General features: G+C 49.6%; 1 protein-coding gene across 2 annotated transcripts in view; it reads right to left on the bottom strand.

Annotated features, from left to right (window-relative positions):
- The window catches only part of TMEM120B (transmembrane protein 120B), a 47,254-nt gene that overhangs the window by 2,023 nt on the left and 24,229 nt on the right, over window positions 1-21,002 (bottom strand). Inside the window, exons 4-11 of one of the 2 annotated variants that reach the window (XM_059894944.1) lie at window positions 18,173-18,232; window positions 17,452-17,547; window positions 11,563-11,652; window positions 4,109-4,174; window positions 3,533-3,594; window positions 1,557-1,649; window positions 644-708; window positions 237-305 (exon numbers count right to left, since the gene is read on the bottom strand). In XM_059894944.1, coding sequence (XP_059750927.1) covers window positions 237-305; window positions 644-708; window positions 1,557-1,649; window positions 3,533-3,594; window positions 4,109-4,174; window positions 11,563-11,652; window positions 17,452-17,547; window positions 18,173-18,232 — 601 coding nt within the window. The remainder of the gene's footprint in view (window positions 1-236; window positions 306-643; window positions 709-1,556; window positions 1,650-3,532; window positions 3,595-4,108; window positions 4,175-11,562; window positions 11,653-17,451; window positions 17,548-18,172; window positions 18,233-21,002) is intronic. The other variant, XM_059894945.1, reaches the window with a different exon arrangement.

The raw sequence follows: 21,002 nt of genomic DNA on the forward strand, positions 1-21,002 counted from the left end.
CTAGCGCGAACCTCCTTGGGTTTCTCAGACCACTGAGGGGCTCCCTGGTCTCCCGAATTCCCTCCCACGGTCTCCCAGGCCCCAGCTGCAGCGAGCTCTGGACTGCAGGGCCCTACGGGGCAGGCAGGGGGCAGGGGGAGCTGAGGAAGGAATTCTCCCCAAGCGGCCCCAACCTTCCCCAGGAACCCCCCAACCAATGCGCACACACGCTTCACACACACACACAAACACCATACCTGCCATTCTCTGCATTCCTCGTGGCTGGAGAGCTCAAATAACGTGATGGCATTGTAGAGCTGCCAGAACTGGAGAGAGGGGAGACAGGCACTGCTCAGCCCACCGGAGTCCCCTGGAGACCCACGTGGGAAAGCCCAGGGAGAGCGCCAAGGCCCCCAGCTTCTGCTGTCAACTGCCCTTGAGACACTGACAACCCCCCAAAATGAAACTGGGGCACCCCGCCTGGGGTTGGGCGTGCTGGTGCCGAGGGCCAATTCCGGCTCTTGCCTTTGGCATCCCTGGACACTGGGGCCGTCCCAGCCCCAGGACCCCGTGGGGCCCAGCTCGGGGATAGCTGGTGAGAGAGGGAGAGCCCTGAAGACCTTCTGTTCCCGGAGGGATACCCACAAACTCCAGGGGGACTCACGTGGCCACAAAACAGGAAGGGCAGAAGGAAGGTGAGGCCTCGCCACATCCAGGACTGAAATCCTTCTGTGGAGAGGAAGGAGGGAGCGAAGGGCCCGTGTGAGGTGGCCCAGGCAGGCCAGTCACTCTGAGATTAGCCAGGTTCAAAAGCACGGATGGGGGAGGGGCACAGCCCTCACCTCCTCCAGGTGGGTGAGCGCTCACTAGGAAAGTAACCCAGGAAACGTGCAGAACACCTGCCACCAGGCCTGACTGCCCTAACGCCTCAAGTCACCATGAACCAAGTGGGCTGACAACTCTTACAGAACACTGATGTGCCGGCACTAAGTTTCTAATAATTTCTTTAATTTGCACGGGATTTTGCATTTTATAATTGGCTTTTGCATGCTTCACTTCAATCGAGTCTTGATGAAATAGAGCCTACTGTGCAGAGTAATTCGATGGAAATGACCATCTTAAAAGATAGAAGATTTTTATTAACCACACTTTCCCCTGGATTCTCCGAGTTTTTCTAATGGGGCACCCACCTCGCTGAGTGAAAGTTAAGCACACATAAATTGCATAAGTGTAAAAACACTAGACTAAGATTATGTACATCATAAAACACAGACAAAAAATATCCATTTAGAAAGAAGCTAGAGGCCAGCATCCAGGGCCTGGCACACAGCTGGTCTCGCACTTGTCAACTGAAATGGAATCCCACGACGAATTATGAAAAGCAACTGTATTAGTGTATATATGTCAAACCAAAAAAAAAAAAGCAACTGGGGTGAGGTCGGCAGACTGGCTTTGCGTGTGGCAGGTCTTGTCAGGTTCTTACTGGCACCTGTTCCCAGTGAGGAGTGCATGGCGAGGTCTGGGGGAGCAGGGAGGGCCGGTGCTTGTCCCTCCACCCCCCAGGCTAGGCTACTCACCCACCGTGAGGTCCAGGTGATTCCTCTCCCCTAGGGCCCGCAGCCGGTAGAGGCAGCCCCTCTGGTAATAATATTGCAGGAACTGGACACAGCCTGCAGGGGGAGCACAGCACCCAGCTCAGGGACTGGAAGAGCCAGCGACACCTCCACTGCAGGCTGGCAGGTCTCCACTGCCCAGAGGGTACAACCTCCTTCCCACCCACAAAGCGCGCACGCACGCGCACACACACACACGCACATACACACACACACCACACACACACCCCTAGGTACAACCTCCTCCCACCCCCAAAACACACACACACACACACACACACCTGGGTACAACCTCCTCCCACCCCCAAAATACATACACACACACACACACCTGGGTACAACCTCCTCCCACCCCCAAAACACGGACGCACACACACCTGGGTACAACCTCCTCCCACCCCCAAAACACACACATACACACACACACACACACCTGGGTACAACCTCCTTCCCACCCCCAAAGCGCATGCACACACACACACACACACCTGGGTACAACCTCCTCCCACCCCCAAAACACACACACACAACTGGGTACAACCTCCTCCCACCCCCAAAGCACGCATGCACACACACACACACACACCCCTGGTACAACCTCCTCCCACCCCCAAAACACACACACACACCCCTGGGTACAACTTCCTCCCACCCCCAAAACACACACACACACCCCCCCCTGGGTACAACCTCCTCCCACCCCCAAAACACACACACACACACACACACACACACCTGGGTACAACCTCCTCCCACCCCCAAAACACACACACACAGGTCTGAACCTGCTTTTATTCCTTCAAAGAGAGCTCAGGTTATCTGAGACTGCAACTAAGCCCCAACTAGGCTAGAAACTTCGGGAGCTTTCCTAGGCATGCAGTTGGCACTCATTAGATGCTTGCTGGAATGGTGGCACCATGCTGGGAGCTGTGTGCTCCCAGCACCAAGACATGAAAGAGACAGTTCCATACAATGGGGTACTTTGTAGTCACTAAAAATTAAGGAGGCAGAATTCCGTGTTGATGTGGAAAAATACCCATGATAATTGTTAATAGAATATAAACTAGGTTATAAACAAAGCTGTGTAGAGGGATCCCATGTTTGTAGACTATACATAATGCAGTATATGTGTATATATATATTTATGAATAAAAATGTTTGAAAGGACATAGATCAATTAACACCCTAAGGGTGGGATTATATGTAATTTTCCTTCTTGGCTTATGTTTGTATTTGCCTGTAAGCAGGGTTTTATTTAAAAATTAAATTGTATTTTTTGAATAGGTAATATGCACTTGGCATAAAATTCAAGGGGAACAAACAGGTACTTGGTGAAAAGTAAAACTCTCTCCCTGTCCCCAACCATCCAATTTCTGCTTCTCAGAGGTAACCCCTCATTGTATATAAATCCAGAGCTATTCTTAAATGAGAAAAAGAACATAAATTTCCATTTTGAGGAAAACAAGAGTTAGTGCCCCCAACACCCCTCAGTTCCTGAAGGGTACAACTGGTCTGGTTCTGATCCAGGGAAGAAAAAGGCAGTGACTTGGACTTCCCTGGCTGTCCAGTGGTTAAGACTCTGCGCTTCCAATGCAGGGGGCACGGGTTTGACCCCTGGCTGGGGAACTAAGATCCCACATGCTGCACAGTGCGGCCAAAAAAAAAAAAAAAGAAAAGAAAAAGGCAGTGGCTGGAGCTCCAGGGCGTGGGTGTGGGTCAGACATTCCTCTCTTAAGGCCAGGGGCTGGGCGGTAGGATGGAGTTGATGGGGTGTGGATGGCTCTTTCTGGATTTCTGGGACCCTCCCCTGTCCCTGGCCGACCAGGGGCTTCCCCCAGTCTCATCTCCCTTCCACACAAGACACACCCTTCACAAAACAGCCTCCATCGGTGAAAACCACACCAAGCCTCCTCCCCTGAATCCGAGCAAGAGACACTCACTCTGAAAAATGGAGAACGCTAAAAACTGATCGCGAAACTTCTGATAAATTAGTCCGTTAGGCCTGCAGAGAAGTGGGGGAAAAGCCAAGATGAGCCCCCACTCTGAAATCATTTGTTCATCCCCACCCCATCTCTGTTCCAACCAGAAGAGAAAAGGTGATTTAAAACCCAATTCTACCTTCTTTATCGCCATGTCCCTGGGGCTGGATCAGGTAATTTCCATCACTGCTTTAATCCATTCTAGAACCAGGGGAGGGCAGGTAGGCATCTTGAAGCCTCAATTCCCACCAATTCCCCCTAACCCTCCATCAGTCACAGCCTTGTCCCTGTGCTTCTTCTGTCCAGACTTCCTTGCTGTCACCCCAGCCAGGAGGCAGACAGGACGTTCCTCGGAAAAGTCCCCAGCTGACTTGGGGTGTCCCTGCAGCCCCGTTGTAAGCTCACGCTTCACTTCGTGGCCCAGAAGTCAGGCCATAAGGCCCCTGCACCTGGACCCCTCAGCCACCACCAGTCCTCATTCACTGGCTCCCTGGGGAGAGTGAGCAGAGGCCCTGGGGCACAGCGGGGGACACTCACCAGGTCAGCATCACTCCAGACAGGAACGTGGACACGTAGTGGTGAGACACCCACCAGCCTTTGATTCTTGAGAGAAGAGAAGGAAAAGGAGCTCAGGCCGGGAGAGAAACGCAAGTGTCTCCCTGCTTCCCAGCCTGTGTCTACGGGGGGCGCCCTGTGACCCAGAGACAGCTCCTTGGAGGAAGAAACGTACCCAAGCCAGGACTTCTCCTCTCTTTCTGTCCAACGAGACGCACAATCACACAGAGACCCAGAGAGGCACTCGGGCCTCCAGCAGCTTCCCACTACCCTCGGAACACATCCCTAACCTCCTCATGACCCCAAGCCCCGCCTCCCTGTCCCCCCTCCCCCCACCCTAAAAGGCTCCAAGCATCCTTTTCCTTGCATCTGCCAGGCCCATTGCTACCTCGGGGCCTATTATGGGCTGAATTGTGTCCCCCCCCCCAAATTCCTACGTTGAAGTCCTAACCCCAGTACCTTAAAATGTGACTATATTTGGAGACAGGGCCTTTAAAGAGGTACTTAAGGTTAAATGAGGTCATAAGGGTGGGGCCCTAATCCAACAGGGCTGGTGTCCTTAGAAGCAGAGGAAGAGACACCAGGGGTGTGCCTGCTCACAGAGAAAAGGCCATGTGAAGACACAGTGGCCGTCTGCAAGCCAAGGAGCGGCCTCAGGAGAAACCAACCCTGCTGGCACCTTGATCTTGGTCTTCTAGCCTCCAGAGTTGTGAGAAAATAAATTTTTGTTGTTCTAAATCCCTTAGTCTATGGTATCTTTTCATGGCAGCCCGAGAAGACTAACAAAGTCTTCGAACTTGTTGTCCTCTCTGCTCCAAGACCTTGGCCTGCCTGGCTCCTGGTCCAAGTTCAAATTTCGGACCAACTGTCACCTCCTCCAAGAGGCCTTCCCTGACCACCTTATCTAAAACAGCTAGACGGGCAGGACAGGAATGAAGACGCAGACGTAGAGAATGAACTTGAGGACACGGGGAGGGGGAAGGGGAAGCTGGGATGAAGTGAGAGACTGGCATGGACATATATACACTACCAAATGTAAAATCGATAGCTAGTGGGAAGCAGCCACATAGCACAGGGAGATCAGCTCGGTGCTTTGTGACCACCTAGAGGGGTGGGATAGGGAGGGTGGGAGGGAGACGCAAGAGGGAGGGGATATGGGGATATATGTATATGTATAGCTGATTCACTATGTTATAAAGCAGAAACTAACACACCATTGTAAAGCAATTATACTCCCATAAAGATGTTAAAAATAAATAAATAAAACAGCTAGACAGCCCCGCTCTGGAACACATTACCCTGCTTCATTTTCTTCATGGTGCTTGCGCTATCTGAAATTATTTTCTTCTCACTTGTTTCCTGAACCCCCTTCCCTGCTCAAAAGGAGCAGGGATTTTATCTGTTCATCTGTATCTGTGACACCTGGCAAAGGGCAGGTGCTCAATAAGCGTGTTGAATAAACACAGAACACTCGCACACGTTTATGCAGAGCTGTAGCTACCTACGTTACCCCACACAGATGCAGAGAGACAACAGACTGCACGCGCTGCATCTCGCACCATCCCAGACGCAGCTTCTCTCTGGGAGCCCCGTGCCCTAGGCTCATCTGCTCCTCCATGTACAGCAGGCCCTCGCCCCAGTCAGTCCAGAAGCTGCGGGAACCGTGCTGTCAGAGCCCAGCGCTCCCCCGGCTCAGGGCTCTCACTCCACAGCAGGACAGGCAGCCTGGCTGTCACCCCCTCCCCAGTGTCACAGGCAGCTCTTATTCTTCGAAGTCCCCGCGTGTGTTTCAGGCCTCTGCTGGGCTCCCCCGCCCCTCTCCGGGAGCTCAGTTATCGGAACATGATGTGGCAGCAATCTGCTTTGTCAAATGCACCCTGGGATGCCAGGAATTGGGACCCCCGAGGCATCCACGTGGGGGTTAGCACTCAACCTTCATCTTTCCAGAACTCTCTCGGGAGAGAACTGGAGTGGAGCCAAGTGGGGAGATGGGGCCCAGGGCACTCCTGCTCACCAAATGGTGGCACCTGAGGATCTGCTGGTTTGGGGGACGAGCTGCTGGATTAGACTTTCTTTGGAACTAAAATCATCCTGCAACTTGCTTTCTTGTCTCGACTCCCAGGCCGCTATCTGTGGACCTGTCACTGACTTCTTAAATGCGAGACGACATTTCAGGATGTGGCTCTGCCGTTCCTGAAATGTTGCCATCCTCCTCCACGTTGCCACGACATCCTGTGGAAGCCCCCCGCGCGATGACGCTGTTTCCCCACGGCAGCTACCAGGAAGTACGCAGGATGGCTGGGTCAGTGGGCACGTGCATGGTTACTTCTCAAATTATCCTCCAAAACAGCTATCCCCATTTACACTCCCATCCTCAGCAGAGCCTATCGAGTTCCCCAAACCCTCACCAATGCTGGATACCCAATTTTAAAATTTCTCCCAGTCTTATTATGTGACAATTGGTGTGTCATGGAGGTTTTAATCTGCATTGTCCTAATAAGTGGATCTGACTGCTCTTAAAACCTTCCAACCCGAACACAGACATCATAAAAGCAGGAACAGCATCTTACCCCTCTCTTCTCTTTGCAGCCCTTCAATAGTTCTGGCCATTAAAATAAAAAGAGAGAAAGAAATGAAAAGGACCTCCCTGGCGGTCCAGTGGTTAAGACTCTGTGCTTCCAAGGCAGGGGGCGTGGGTTCGATCCCTAGTCAAGGAACTAAGATCCCACATGCTGCAGGGGTGTGGCCAAAAAAAAAAAAAAAGAAGTTCTGGCCATAAATTGGGTGTTAAGGCAATGGTCTGTGGACGCTTGAGGGGTCGTGGTGAGGAACCAGGTTTTAGGTGGCTCTTTATTCCCAGCACTAACAGCATCAGGTAAACAGTAGGCACTCAAGAAATGTTGAAATGAAAAAAGTGATGTCCAGGAGGTGTAGCTGGTGAAAGCAGCAGCTGGTCTAGATGCCACCAGCACAGAGGTGACAGGAGATTGATGCAGGTGCCACTGAGTTCACGGGACAGGATGAGACATCCGTCCACTTCTTTGTTCCCAGTCTCCCCTTCCCCCTGTCCCTGTCTTGCCCGTCAAGAGTCTACAAGGACCCCTGGCTCTAATTTTCTGACTGGAAACACAGTTGGCCCCATCCTTAGACTTTCAGCTTGAAGAGCTACCAAGAAGTCTCTGCAAGCCCTGGAGGCCTGGCAAGCCCCACTGTCCTTTGTCCTACCCCCCAAAGGTCCCTTGAGAAATGCCCTCTCTCTGTACAGGAACGGCTGGAGCCAGACACAGGCTCTGGGCAACAAGCTTGGCTGAGCAGCAGCTTTTAATTTCACAGCTCACTGTGCCCAAAGCCCAGCGCTGACAGATGCCACCAATAAACACAGCTCAGCGGCATTGGGAGAGGCTAAAAATGGCTTCTTCCCCAGCGTGCATTCACCAGCCCCATCGTCCATCTGCACACCCCAGAGCTCTGGGCTGGTTTCGTTCACATGTGTGTGTTTATGTAACAGTTTTATTGTGATGTCATTCAGACACTGTACAATTCACCCATTTAAAGTATACAACTCAGTGTTTTTCAGTATATTCAGAGAGTTGTGCAAACATGACCACAATCAGTTTTAGGACATTTGTATCACCCCAGAAAGAAAGCTGCACCTGTTAGCAGTCATTCTCGGGGCCCGTTCTGCCACAGAAATGAAGCCTGCAGGAGCTTGTGGGCTTTTTAAATGAGCAGACAGTAGATGCCCCAGGAAGGGTGGCACACTGCGTGGCCAGAATGTAGGGACAGCATGTCCTGGTATCTGGGGATTGTGCCTGGAGAGCTCCCTTCAGGACACTTTAGCCATGTTTGCATGTGTGCATAAGACATGGGCACCAGTCACTATGCAACCCCTGGCTGTTTCTGGCTTTGAGCTTCGGGTCATCTGGGCGGCTGGGGGAATGGCTTCTACACGGAGGCGCCCTCTTGCCCCTGCCACCCCTACACCTCTGTATCCTAGGAAAGGCCCTTATAAAAACCCATTAGATCTAGGCATTGGTGGGTTGGCTTGCCAGAAAAGCCAACATGATTCCTGATTCATTATTCATTCTGGCCCGGAACTATGGTAGAGGACATCTGTTTTGCCTGTCAATCACTCCCCATTCTGGGTCTCCCCCTTATCTTTCCTTCCGGGAACTACCTCACCCCCACAGTCAGTCTGAGTGGCTCAGTGGAGCTAAGATAACTGGGCACATCACCCAGAGCCAGCCAATCAGGGCTCTGCATCCCTCCAGCCACAGTGATTGGGTCAGGGATGAGCATGTGACCTGCACCTAGCCAATCGGAAGTCTGTCTCAAGATCGCCCCTAGGCCAGTAGAGGAAAGATGCTCTTTCCTCTCGGACTGCTGATCTGGTAGGAGGCTGGCCTGGGCTGTTGGGAGCCAGTGAAGGAGATAGCAGAATAAGGAGAAGGAGGGGGGCTGTTACATTGTTTGAGCCCTTCTGACCTCCTTGAACTATTTATAGGCTCCCATAAATACCCCTCATGTTTACTCCTATCAGGTGGTTTTCTGTCATTTGCAAAATTTGCAAGGGAAGTTGACTTGCTTATTACACTGATTGAGCTAATGAGCTACATCTCACATGGGAAGCATCAGACACAAACCAAGGGTGGCTCCAGCCCATGATGGGGGCATCCTCCCCACACCCCACCTCTCTAGGTCTTCTTCCCCCAATACACCCCTAATTCAGGTCTCGGATGCAACTGGGAACAGGACGAAAAAGGCCCCGTCAGACCAAAACTGGGCAGCAAGCCTCCAGGAAACCCATATGGCTCAGTTCCAGCTGTCTTTCGAACATGGGTATGGCCCCAATGACCTTCCCTCATTGCAGAGCTTGGGTTCAATTCATTACTACATAGACCCTGGGGTGTTTACTGGGTACCAACTGTGAGCTCCAGAGCTAGCCCTGAGATGCTTCAGAAATGAGAAAGGTAGTATTCATACCAATCCGGACCCACTCCCTCTTCCTCACTGTGCTTTCTTGGAAGGGTTTCTTAGCGATTCCCTAATAAGGGCCAAGTGTGAGGGGAAACCTCACAGGCATCTCCCTTGCCCGCCCCCAGGAGAGAAATCAGCTCTGAGAAGGAGCTGGGGGAGGATGGAGGCTAAATACCCAACAGATGTTGAGGATGAGTCACAAGTTTGAATCACGCGGATTCCATCCACCTGCCATGCCTCCCACCCCCACAAATAGGCCACAACTCCCATAGTCATTCCAGAAAGCGAGACACCTTCACAGGCCCACCCCACTCATTCCACACTCCCCACCACCAACGCATCTGTTGTCCCGTCAGAGCACAAGCCCTAGGGAGGCCCCAGAAAAGGCCCCATTGAAGTGTCAGGAAAGTGAGGTGGCTTTGGAACCCCACTTTCCCCCTTCAGTCCTCCTCCCTGCTTTCCGGGTGTGCCCCACACTTGCAGGCACCTCCACTCAGTTCTGCTCCCTCCTCTCGGGGACCCGCCCCCCCCCATCCACAGAAAAAAGTGACCAGGGTAACTCTTACTAAAGTGTTAGTGACTGTTAGAGACGTAGCATGTCCCTGAACACTCTTAATACGAGTCCAGCAGAAGGAGGAAACTCCAAGGCCGACAGCAAGCCCAGGGATGCACAAAGAGAATTAGTAACAAGAAAGCCTGGCCCATTGTCCTGGGCCCAGTTCCCCACTATGTACTACTCTGAGTCCCCTCCGACCCCACCCAAAAGCTGGAAGACACTATTCACTAAAATTAAGGAAAACTACAAATGTTATTTATTTGGTAAGATTTTCTACTTCAGTGTTTCCCAAAGCATGGGGCATGTACCACCAAGTTTTAGATGGTACCTGAGTGTAACACTAGATGATACTGAATCACGTGGTGAGAAGTCATGTTTTCTGTTCTTTCCATTCTCCTGATTAAGTCAAAGAGAGAGTCTCAGTTAAATGCTAGGACACCTTTAATGTCTCTCGAGATCTGCTAATCTCCCTTTTTACACACATGTACATGCTTAAGAGAAATAGCAGGCCTCAGGTTCAGAGCCTTCAAGGAAGCAAGATTATTGACTTCAATAAATTAGACAATGAAAATAAAAATCTATTTTTACACTATTTCCTCCTTCCTGCAACTGATGCTGGTTTTCCACGTATGGTGGTGAAATAAAGTTTCCTTTCAAAATAAATTAATGTTTATTTAAGTAGAAAAAAAAAAGGAAGGATGGATTTAAAATGTGAGAAAATTATCATCCAGGTGATATTGGACATGGTAAAAATGGTGTGCATGGGACAAGAATGAATGCAGTTTGAGAAACACTGATCTTTCCTAAAGGGCTACAATGCTACAGGGCTGCATACCTAAGAACTGCTGTTCCCCTGGTCCTTACCTCTTGGCTCTACGTTCAGGGTAAGGCCCGGCAGGGCAGGGATATGCCGTAAGAGACCACTGGGCAGAGAAGTAAGATGGTGGCAAATTATTGGGGGTTTGGCAAACACCCCAATCTTAAATACACAGCTCCTGGCCGTTCCTTATCAGCCCCCAGGAAGGAGGAAGTGGGGAGGGGTGGGAGGTTGTTACTTTTTGTTTCAGGAAAAACAGGGACAAGAATGGCGTGCAGAGGTTCAAATGGACACCCCCAAAAGGCATGAGACCTGTGGAAAATGGGTCCTGCAAGTGGCAAGTCGTGGATCTTAACTCAGTCCCGAGACTCTCGTTGCCCTGTGAGAGGACCTTCCACTTTTCTCACCAGAATCCATTCAACCTTCTGGTGACAGTACCCTAATTTTCCTCTGGGAAACCATTCCTCTCCTGACACTCAGCTTCTAGGCTTTCATTGACAGCCCTGGGGGTGGGCACAAGGCTCACAACCAGCCAATCACAGCGGCGCATTCTCTGGCCACAGCGATTGGTTCAGAGATGGGCACGTGATCAGTGAGTGCCAGTAGGACTCAGTGAGACTCTTGGAAGAGAGGAACGTGCCCTATTTTGCTGGGAATGCTAGAAATAAAGATGTGAGCCTGGAGCTGCTGGGGGGTCCTACCTGGAATCTGAGAATAAAAACAGCACAGTAGAAGGCATAGGTGAGAGACAGAGAGAAACTGGGTCCTGATGACATTGTCTGAACACCTGGATTAAGCCTTACCTGAAGTCTGTGCCAATGGACCCATTCCTTGATATGAGAATATAAATTTCCTACTGTGTTAAGAAGCCCATTTGAGTTAGGGTTTCTTGTAAGCAAGAGACTGAGCACAGCAAATGAGGTGTAGCAGCCGATACCGTTTTCCTCCTCCCTGGGTCTGAATGGTCATGAATACCCCACCCCCACAAGGAGGAAGGGAATGCAAGGCGAGGGTGACAGCCCTCACCTCCATGACAGATTTCCCTTTGGCTCCCCATACCCACCACAAAGCTGGGCCCCCAATTACCTCGAGCCGTTGCTGATGAGAATACTCTCCCGAATCGTCAGGGTGCAGTAATACCATACCAGCAGGAAGTTAAAGACTTCGTCTGTCACCCTGGCATAGAGAAACAGCGCCCGGGAGGGGGGCAGGCATGAGAACCAGGGACGGCTGTCCCCGCCACCACAGCTGGACAGCAAACCAGGATGAGAACTGCCCACAGAGGCGTGCCTCCAGAAACCCCCAGTGACCCCGGGAAGGCGGCGGCGTGTCTTCTCTCCATCTAGAATGCCCATCCCCCCGCTCACCTTTCTACATGAATCCTACCCGCCCTTAAGGCTCTAGCTGAGGTTTCCCCTCCTTCCTTGACCACTCAGCCCACGGCAACCTGTTTCCCTTCTAAATTTCACATCTGTCTGATATGAAATTTCTGGTGGGATGACAAGAGAAGGACTTTAAGCCAGAAACCTAATTTGCAATTTTAAACTATCTGCAGTGTTAACTCCAGTGTAAACTCCTTCCATCCCCTTAAACTGTCTGTAAACTTTGCTGCACATACAAAAAGATGAACTTAAGAACTCCCTGGGCTTCCCTCGCGGCACAGTGGTTAAGAATCCTTCTGCCAATGCAGGGAACACGGGTTCGAGCCCTGGTCCGGGAAGATCCCACATGCCGCGGAGCAACTAAGCCTGTGCACCACAACTACTGAGCCCGCGTGCTGCAACTACTGAAGCCCGCGTGCCTAGAGCCCGTGCTCCGCAACAAGAGAAGCCACCGACCGCAATGAGAAGCCTGCGCACCGCAACGAAGAGTAGCCCCCGCTCGCCGCAACTAGAGAAAGCCCGCGCGCAGCAACGAAGACCCAACACAGCCAAAAATAAAATAAACAAATAAAATTAAAAAACTCCCTGCCTCCTCTACTGTGGGCAGAACAGGCCTTAAAGGCAGGCAGAACATGGCAGCTAGAGTCGTGCTGTGCCCTGGTCAGAGGGGAGAGCCTTAGACACGCTGTGCATGACCTTGACTGGCCTCCACTTTGCCGTCTGTACAATGGGAAGGTTGACCCCCTCCGTGAGCATTCCTGGGTGAAGGATCCTGGGACAGAGCCAGCAACAGACAGCCCCTCAGAGGGCTCCCCTGCCACTGGCTCTCTCTGACGGGCCCTCGATAAACACTCTATCTTTGACCCCAACAGGAAGCAGCTCTGTACCTCCTGGTGTCACACAGATCCATTTGTCGTGGGAATAGAAATGACTGCATGGGGAGGGAGAACACCCCCGATCTCCTCCATTCTATCCCCGAACTGGGAGATCCTTTTCCCCCACTACAAAGGCCCTGGGAGGGAAATGGGAGGATACAACTTTAACAGTAACAAAAGACGTTGGGAGATGTTTGGGAGAGTTTGGGAGAATGAAGATGAGAGACTCCTAATTACTTAAACGTGTAAAGTCCCCAGAGAAGAGATGACATTTGAGTAGGGCCTTGAAGGTTAAATATATGGAAATGTGCTTTCATTAGTGTTGATGATCACTAAATTTGACCTGTTGAAATGGATACTTGTACCTATTATGCTCACTTATATTGTTCCACTTTTTATTTATTATTTACTTATTTATTTTTTATCTTTTGGCCACGCCGTGTGAGGCATGTGGGATCTTAATTCCCCGACCAGGGATCGAACCTGCGTGCCCTGCATTGGAAGTGCGGAGTCCTAACCACTGGACCGCCAGGGAAGTCCCATGTTCCGCTTTTTATTTTGTAGACAATTACAGCATAAATGCTACATATTGCATAAATGTGTATATTAAAATATCTGTTTAAATCTTAGACCAAATAATCAATTTGATATACTAAATGCTATCTTTAAAAAAGACATTGGAAGGTGTCTTAAGCTATGTGACCCTGTTTCATGGTCACAGATGACAGACTCTCAGCCCCGCTGAACCACTGCCTGCAGAGGCAGTCTCGGGAGGGTCAGGAACAGACTCTGGAGACACGGGGCCGGAGTTCCAATCCAGACTCTGCCTCTTCCCAGCTGTGGGACCAAGGACAAGTCAGTGATTCTCCCGTGCCGTCACTTCCCCATCTGTAAAGCGGGGAGAGTCACAGCACCTCCTGGGTTAAGCTGCTGTGAGCATCAGCTGAATTTAGAACAGTGCCTGCAGCCTAGGAAGAGCTATGGATGTCCCCTGTCGTAATAATTTTGGAAGCACCACAGAGCGTCCAGAGTCCAAGAAATGAGTCTCACATGCCTCACTCTGCGGAAATCAAAGGCCTACTTGACTTGAACAGGAAACGGGGGAGCAAGGACGGCCTCCCACTGCAGAGGGTCACTTAGATATCTCCAGACAGGAGGCAGCCCCAGGAGCGAGTGGTGGTTACCAGCATATTTTCCACTGGTCCCTTCCTATATCAGTAAAGAGAGGAGTGAAAATAGTTTTATGGCCCTGGCACGTTAGGGACATGCTTGAGGTGCTGGTCTCAGTCTGCCCCACCAAAGTATATGAGTTTCCTGTTGCTGCTGTAACAAATGAGCACATATTTAGTGGCTTAAAGGAACACGTTTATTCTATTACAGTCCTGGAGGTCAGAGTCTGAAATAGGTCATCAGATCAGAGCTGTGTTCCTTCTGGAGGTTCTAGGAGAGAATCCATTTCCTTACCTTTTCCAGCTTCCAGAGGCCGCCCGCATTCCTTGTCTCATGGCCTCACATCACTCTGACCTCTGTTTCTGTCATCACATCTCCGACTCTGACTCTCCTACCTCCCACTTATTAGGACCCTTGTGATTACACTGGGTCGCCCGGATAATCCAGGATAATCTCCGCATCTCAAGATTCTTAACTGAATCATCTGCAAAGATCTTCTGCCGTGTAAGGTCACGCGTTCGCAGGTTCTGAGGACTGAACACGCACATCTTTGGGGACCATTATTCAGCCTGACACTCTAGGCGAGCACTAACTACTGGGAACTTGCAACGTTGCAGGAGTTTTAAGTGGACGATCTCTCTGGACCCTTGAACAACCCCACAGGGCTGGCTCTCATGGCAGGTGCATGTACCCCACCCATTCCCGTCTGCATGGCTTCCAACAGCCAGAACGTGCAACTCCTGGTCTGCCTAGGGGCTTTCTCAGGCCACCAGAGCTCACCCTGCTGGTGCCAGAGGCAAATCAGGAGGGCAGGGGGATTAACACTCTCTGGGAGTCAATCCTTCCTAGCCTGACAGCAGTCGGAGGATAAATACCACCTGCTCCCTCGCCCCTCGGGCGGGATAACTGAGACACATCCTTCGCTGTCCCACAGTTCCCCAGCAGCGCTGAACTCCAGGTGCCCACAGGATAACCCTTCCTTGTCTCACTTCCATTCCCCTACCAGTGTTTCCTAGGATCACCTCCCAAATAAACTATTGGCATTCAAATTCTTGTCTTGGGGGGCGTTTCTTCTGGGGGAACCCAAACTAAGGCAGTACTACTTCCCATTTTACAGATGAGGAAACTGAGGTTCAGAGATGAGCTGCCCATCCAGGCCCCCTCCCCTGCCCTATTTTTAACCCACAGAAGGTGTAGTGGGCTAAACAGTGTCCCCCCCCCCAAATTCATATCCACCCAGAAACTCAGAATATGACCTTATTTGGAAATAGGATCTTTGTAAATGTAATTAGTTAAGATGAGGTCATACTGGGTTACTTTTTTTTTTTTTTTTTGGCCATGCCGCACGGCTTGCAGGATCTTAGTTCCCCGACCAGAGATTGAACCCGGGCCCTCAGCAGTGAAAGCGTGTTGTCTTAACCACTGGACCGCCAGGAAATTCCCGAGGTCATACCGGGTTAGGGTGAGCCCTAAATCCAATGACTGTGTCCTCATTAGAAGACCATGAGAGAGACACAGGGAAGATAGCCATGTGACGACGGAGGCAGAGGCTGGAGTGAAACAGTCTTAAACCAAGGGTACGCCAAGGACTGCCGGTCACCACCAGAAGCTGGGAGAGGCAAAGGAGGATCCTCCCCTAGAGCCTTCAGGGCGAGCACGGCCCTGCCAACCGTGATTTCAACCTTGATTTCAGCCTTCTGGCCTCCAGAACTGTGAGGAAATATATTTCTATTGTTCTAAGCCATGCAGCTTGTGGTGCCTTGTTACGACAGCCCCAGGAAATGAATACAGAAAGGGATGGGAGACATGGAAATGCCAGGCCCTCAGTGAGCCTTAGATCTCCACAGCACACCACAGGTTTGTCCTTTGAGGGCCCTAGAGGCCCCAGGGCAAGGAAATCTGGTTGCACATCAAGAACTTCTACCCCTTCCAGGGGGCATGTGAGCAGGCATTACTGGCGTGAGCAGCCTTTGCCCTCCAGGGAAATGGGCCAGGCCTGAGGCAGCAGGCAGGCACGGGCCCAGGGCCTGAAAGAGCCTTTGTTTGGACACTCAAGTGGGCAGACCAGCAACTGGACTCCCAGCCAAGCGCCTGTCAGGAAATAAACCCTTGACACGTGGGCCAAATGCCCAAGCCATACTTGGGGAGAAGAGCCAGGGCCAGAGAGAGGAACGAAACCCCCGGGGCAGCGCAGCCTCAGCTCACTGGCCTCGTGCTACACAAACAGAGCAGCCGACCCTCTCAACCACACCAGTGGGTGCCAGGCGCTGGGCAGAGCCACGCACAGTGTTAACACACTGAATTGTCATGACAACCCAGGGAGCCAGGGCCTGGTGTCACCCTCGTTTTACAGATGGGGAGACTGAGGCATCCAGAGGAACCTGCCCATGGCAACAGCCAGTAAGTTTCAAAGCCAGGATTCAAACACAGGCAGTCTGTGGTCAATCTATTTCTTTCTTTCTTTTCTTCCTTTCTTTTTATTTCCTTCCTTCCTTCCTTCCTCTTTCTCCCCACCCTTCCCCCCACTGCCTTTCTCTTTGTAATCGAGATATAATTCACATACCATAAAATTCACCCTTTTAAAGTATACAACTCAGTGGTTTTCTGTATATTAACAGAGTTGTGCACCCATCACCACTATCTAATTCCAGAACATTCTCACCACTCCAAAATAAAAACCCCTGTCGCCCTTAGCAGTCACTCCCCGTTTCCCTTACCCCCAGCCTCTGACAACCACTAATCTGTTTTCTGTCTCTATGGTATTTGCCTATTCTGGACATTTCGTATGAATGGGTTCATATAGTAAGTGACCTTTTGCATCTGGCTTCTTTCACTCAGCATCATGTTTTCAAGATTCATCCATGTTATAGCATGTGTCAGTACTTCATTCCTTTCTGTGGCCAAATAGTATTACATTGTATGGGTGGACCACTTGGGCTCTTTCTTAACTACTATGTTAAAAGGTCGCTTCAGCAGCCGTTTAGTAGATATTTGTTGGACAGATGTAGGACAGACAGGACTGCTATTTCCCGTAAGAAATGGTCCTTCCTGGGCTTCCCTGGTGGCGCAGTGGTTAAGAATCCGCCTGCCAATGCAGGGGACACGGGTTTGAGCCCTGGGCCGGGAAGATCCCACGTGCTGCGGAGCAACTAAGCCCGTGCACCACAACTACTGAGCCTGCGCTCTAGAGCCCGTGAGCCACAACTACTGAGCCCACGTGCCACAACTACTGAAGCCTATGCGCCTAGAGCCTGTGCGCCGCAACAAGAGAAGCCGCCGCGATGAGAAGCCCGCGCACCGCAACAGAGTAGCCCCCGCTCGCCGCAACTAAAGAAAGCCCACGCACAGCAACGAAGACCCAACGCAGCCAAAAATAAATAAATAAATTTAATTTTTTTAAAAATGAAAGAAAAAAAAAGAAATGGTCCTTCTTTACCCTACACCTTATCACACCAAATGCTGTAGATGCAAGAGAGACCTTGGATCCCTCTCTCATGGCCCTCCTCACCCCCGCATGCCCACATACACACACCACCACACCCCATCACCTGTAGTAAAGGACAAATCGACATGCCACAGCACCCAGGAGCAGGATGATGGTCAGGTAGAGCTTGAACTTCTCATACTCATCCTTGTAGGCAAATCTGCAGTGACAGACACCCCCAGGAAAGGTCACATAACTATAGCCCATCTGGGGGAAGGACCCTGACCCCATCAGATTCTTGACCTGCTGATAACACTAAGGAAGAGACTTTGAATTAACGGTGATGATTAATTAGGGAAAGAGGGCCAGTGTGCAAAGCTTCCATGTCCCTGGACTCCTGGTTTAAGGTTCCAAGCCTGTGATGGGCAGGAAGCAGAGATAGGGTCTCTTCCCCCAACCAGCTACTTCAGTGGAAAAGCCACGGCTCCATGTCCCCTGGTAACTGATGGATTTTGGGTGGACAGGACTGGACTGCCTACCTCCCAGGAGGAATGTGTGTGATAAGGCGTGGAACGGAGCAGGGGCCATTTCTCATGGGAAAGTGGCAGTCCTGTCCACCCCATGTATTGACTCTGTGAAAGGAAGGAAGGAAACCTCCCCCAGGTGGTCTACCCACTGAGGAAGAGACCTCAGAGTCTCTTCCAAAAGACCAAAAGCCAGAGTCCCAACTGTGAACGTTTTTTTATTTATGCAAAAATACTAGCTTGGTCCCATTTCTCCTGAGTTGCAAGAGCAAGATGCCTGGATTCTGTAAAGCCAAGTGGAGGGTTTTCTGGGATACTTACTTGGCCTGGTTGCTGAGAAGGGTCACATTCACATTGCCGAGAACCAGATTTAAGTAGAGCCTGGAAGGAAAGACCTGTGAGGGCCACCATGTTAACAGACCCAGGAGTGGTCCCCAACCAAAAATATTCAAACTTAATAAGCATAGCACTGAGCACCGGATATTAGAAAATAGGGTGCTAAGCTCAGCGGTAAAAGCCTCACATGGAGCGAGAATGAAAACGATTAAGTAGAGAACATGACAGCTGTGACATGACCTTCATGATTAACCCATTTCTCCCATTTCAGCTGGCTTAGAGACCGTATTTCCTAGCCTCCCTTGCAGCTAACGTGAGCACGTGACTAAGCTCCAGCCAATGAGGTGAAGGCATGTGTACAGTTTCTAGGTCAATTTAAAAAGGGCTCTTCCTAAGCGTACAAATCTTAAGTATACAACATGATGAACTTTTATATATTTACAAATCCATGTAAACAACACCCAGATCAAAGAATAAAATGCTTCTAGCCCCAGGAGGCTCCCCGTGCCCCCTCCCAGTCAGTAAACTGCACCACACCCCCCCCGCCCCGCTTCATCCACGTTGTCTGCATCAGTGGTTCCTTCTTTCCCATTGTGTATATTATTCTATGGAGTGGAGGTACCACAATGTAATTATTCATTCTACTGTTGATGAACATTTGACCTGTTTTCAGTTTTCGGCTATTATGAATAGAGCTGCTGTGAATGTTCTTTTTTTTTTTTTAACTTGAGATATAATTCATATGCCATAACATTCACCCTTTAAGAGCATACAATTTAAGATGAATAGATAAAAAAGATGTGATTGATATATATATATAAACAATGGAATACTACTCAGCCATAAAAATGAAATGTCATTGGCAGCAACATGGAAGGACCTAGAGATTATCATACTAAGTGAAGTAAGTCAGACAGAGAAAGACAAATATCATATGGTATCACTTATATGTGGAAACTAAAATATGATACAAATGAACTTATTTACAAAACAGAAACAGACTCACAGACATAGAAAACAAACTTATGGTTACCAAAGGGGAAGGGGTGGGAGAGGAATAAATTAGGAGTTTGGGATTAGCAGATACAAACTACTATATATAAAACAGATAAACAATAAGGTCCTACTGTATAGCACAGGGAACTATATTCAATATCTTGTAATAACCTATAATGGAAAAGAATATGAGAAAGAATATACATATGTGTGTGTATATAAATGAATTACTTTGCTGTACACCAGAAACACAACATTGTAAATCAACTATACTTCAATAAAAAAAAAATTATGATTATATTATGTACATATGTGTGTATGTACATATATATTTTCATCCCCCACTTCCTTCTAGAATGTAAGCTTTGAAAGCGCAGAAACTTTGACTTATTCGGAGCTTTATCCACTGTACATAGAATGGTGCTGGGCACAAAGTAGATGCTCATGCAACTTGATGAAGAAAACAATAAATATTTAAAAAATTTAAAAAAATAAAGTATACAACTTAGTGGTAATCATTTTGTAACATACAGAAATATCAACTCACTATGTGAACCTGGAACTAAAAAAAAAAAAAAGAATAAATAATAAAGTGAGCTCATAAAAATTTTTTAAATTAAAAATAAATTATACAATTTAATGGTTTCTAATATATTTACAATGTTGTGCAACCATCAGCATCACCTAATCCCAGAACATTTTCATCACCCCCGAAAGAAAGCCCATACCCACTAGCAGCACATTCCCCACTCCCCCCAGCCCCTGGCAACCACTAATCTACATTCCATCTGTATGGATTTGTCTACTCTGGACATTTCGTATAAATGGACTCACGCAATATGTGGCCTTTTGTGTCTAGCTTCCTTGCTGTGAACATTCAGCACTCATTTCCACCATACACACACACACACACACACACACACACCCAGGAGTGGAATTTCTGGGTCGTATGGTATGTATGTGTTCGGCTTCAGTAGGAAATGGCAATCATTTTTGTAAAAAGGGATCTGCTTGCCCTCTGCTGCCTGACTCTTCCCTGTTTCCTAAAAATGAGATGGTGTGAGCCAGCTTTGGCCATGTAGAGGAGGACAACTCCCCAAGCGGGGGTGAAGTAGTAAGTTGGAAAAGGACCCTGAGTCCCTAGGTGACCTTGGGAGCCCACCAGTCTTGGCCTTCAGAGTCCACTCACCTCTGGACTGTTGTGTGTAAGAGACAAAAACCACGCATGTTTGAGCCATTGTGCCATTAGGCTTCTGTTACAATAGCCTGTACTCTAACACACTAATAAAAGTGCAAATAAAGGGTTATGAGATCTCAGGGGAAGAAGGGTTAATTTCACAGAGGGAGAGAGAGGGGTTTGGAAAGGCTTCACTGAGGTGGTAACATGTGAACTGGGCTTTGAAGGATGAGTAGAAGTTTGAGAGGAGAAAAGGGAACAGGAGAGCCTTCTTTCTAGCTATGAGTAAATTCTAGGGGCATTTCCAGTCTGGTGTACCTGGAGCAGAGGTGTGAAAAGACCATCCATTTTTCCCACCTAGCATATAGTCCCCACTTCCTAGAAGGGCAGTACAATTTCCCTTCAGAGAATCACTTTTCCCCTAGGCTCTAGGGTAAGGCACATGACCCAGGTTCAGCCAAGGTGGTGCAACTTCCTGATTGGGTCAATAATGATCATGTGACACAATCTAGGCCAATGAGAATCAGTAACAGGACTTTACCCAGAACTACTAAAGAACAAAGAGGCGTTCTCTACTGGATTTGCTAAGCGGGTAGGATGCAAACCCAGAGCTGCTGGGGCCAGCTTGTAGAGAAAGCCTGC

Source organism: Balaenoptera ricei, chromosome 14 (genome assembly GCF_028023285.1).
Source record: "Balaenoptera ricei isolate mBalRic1 chromosome 14, mBalRic1.hap2, whole genome shotgun sequence".
NCBI lineage: Eukaryota > Metazoa > Chordata > Mammalia > Artiodactyla > Balaenopteridae > Balaenoptera > Balaenoptera ricei.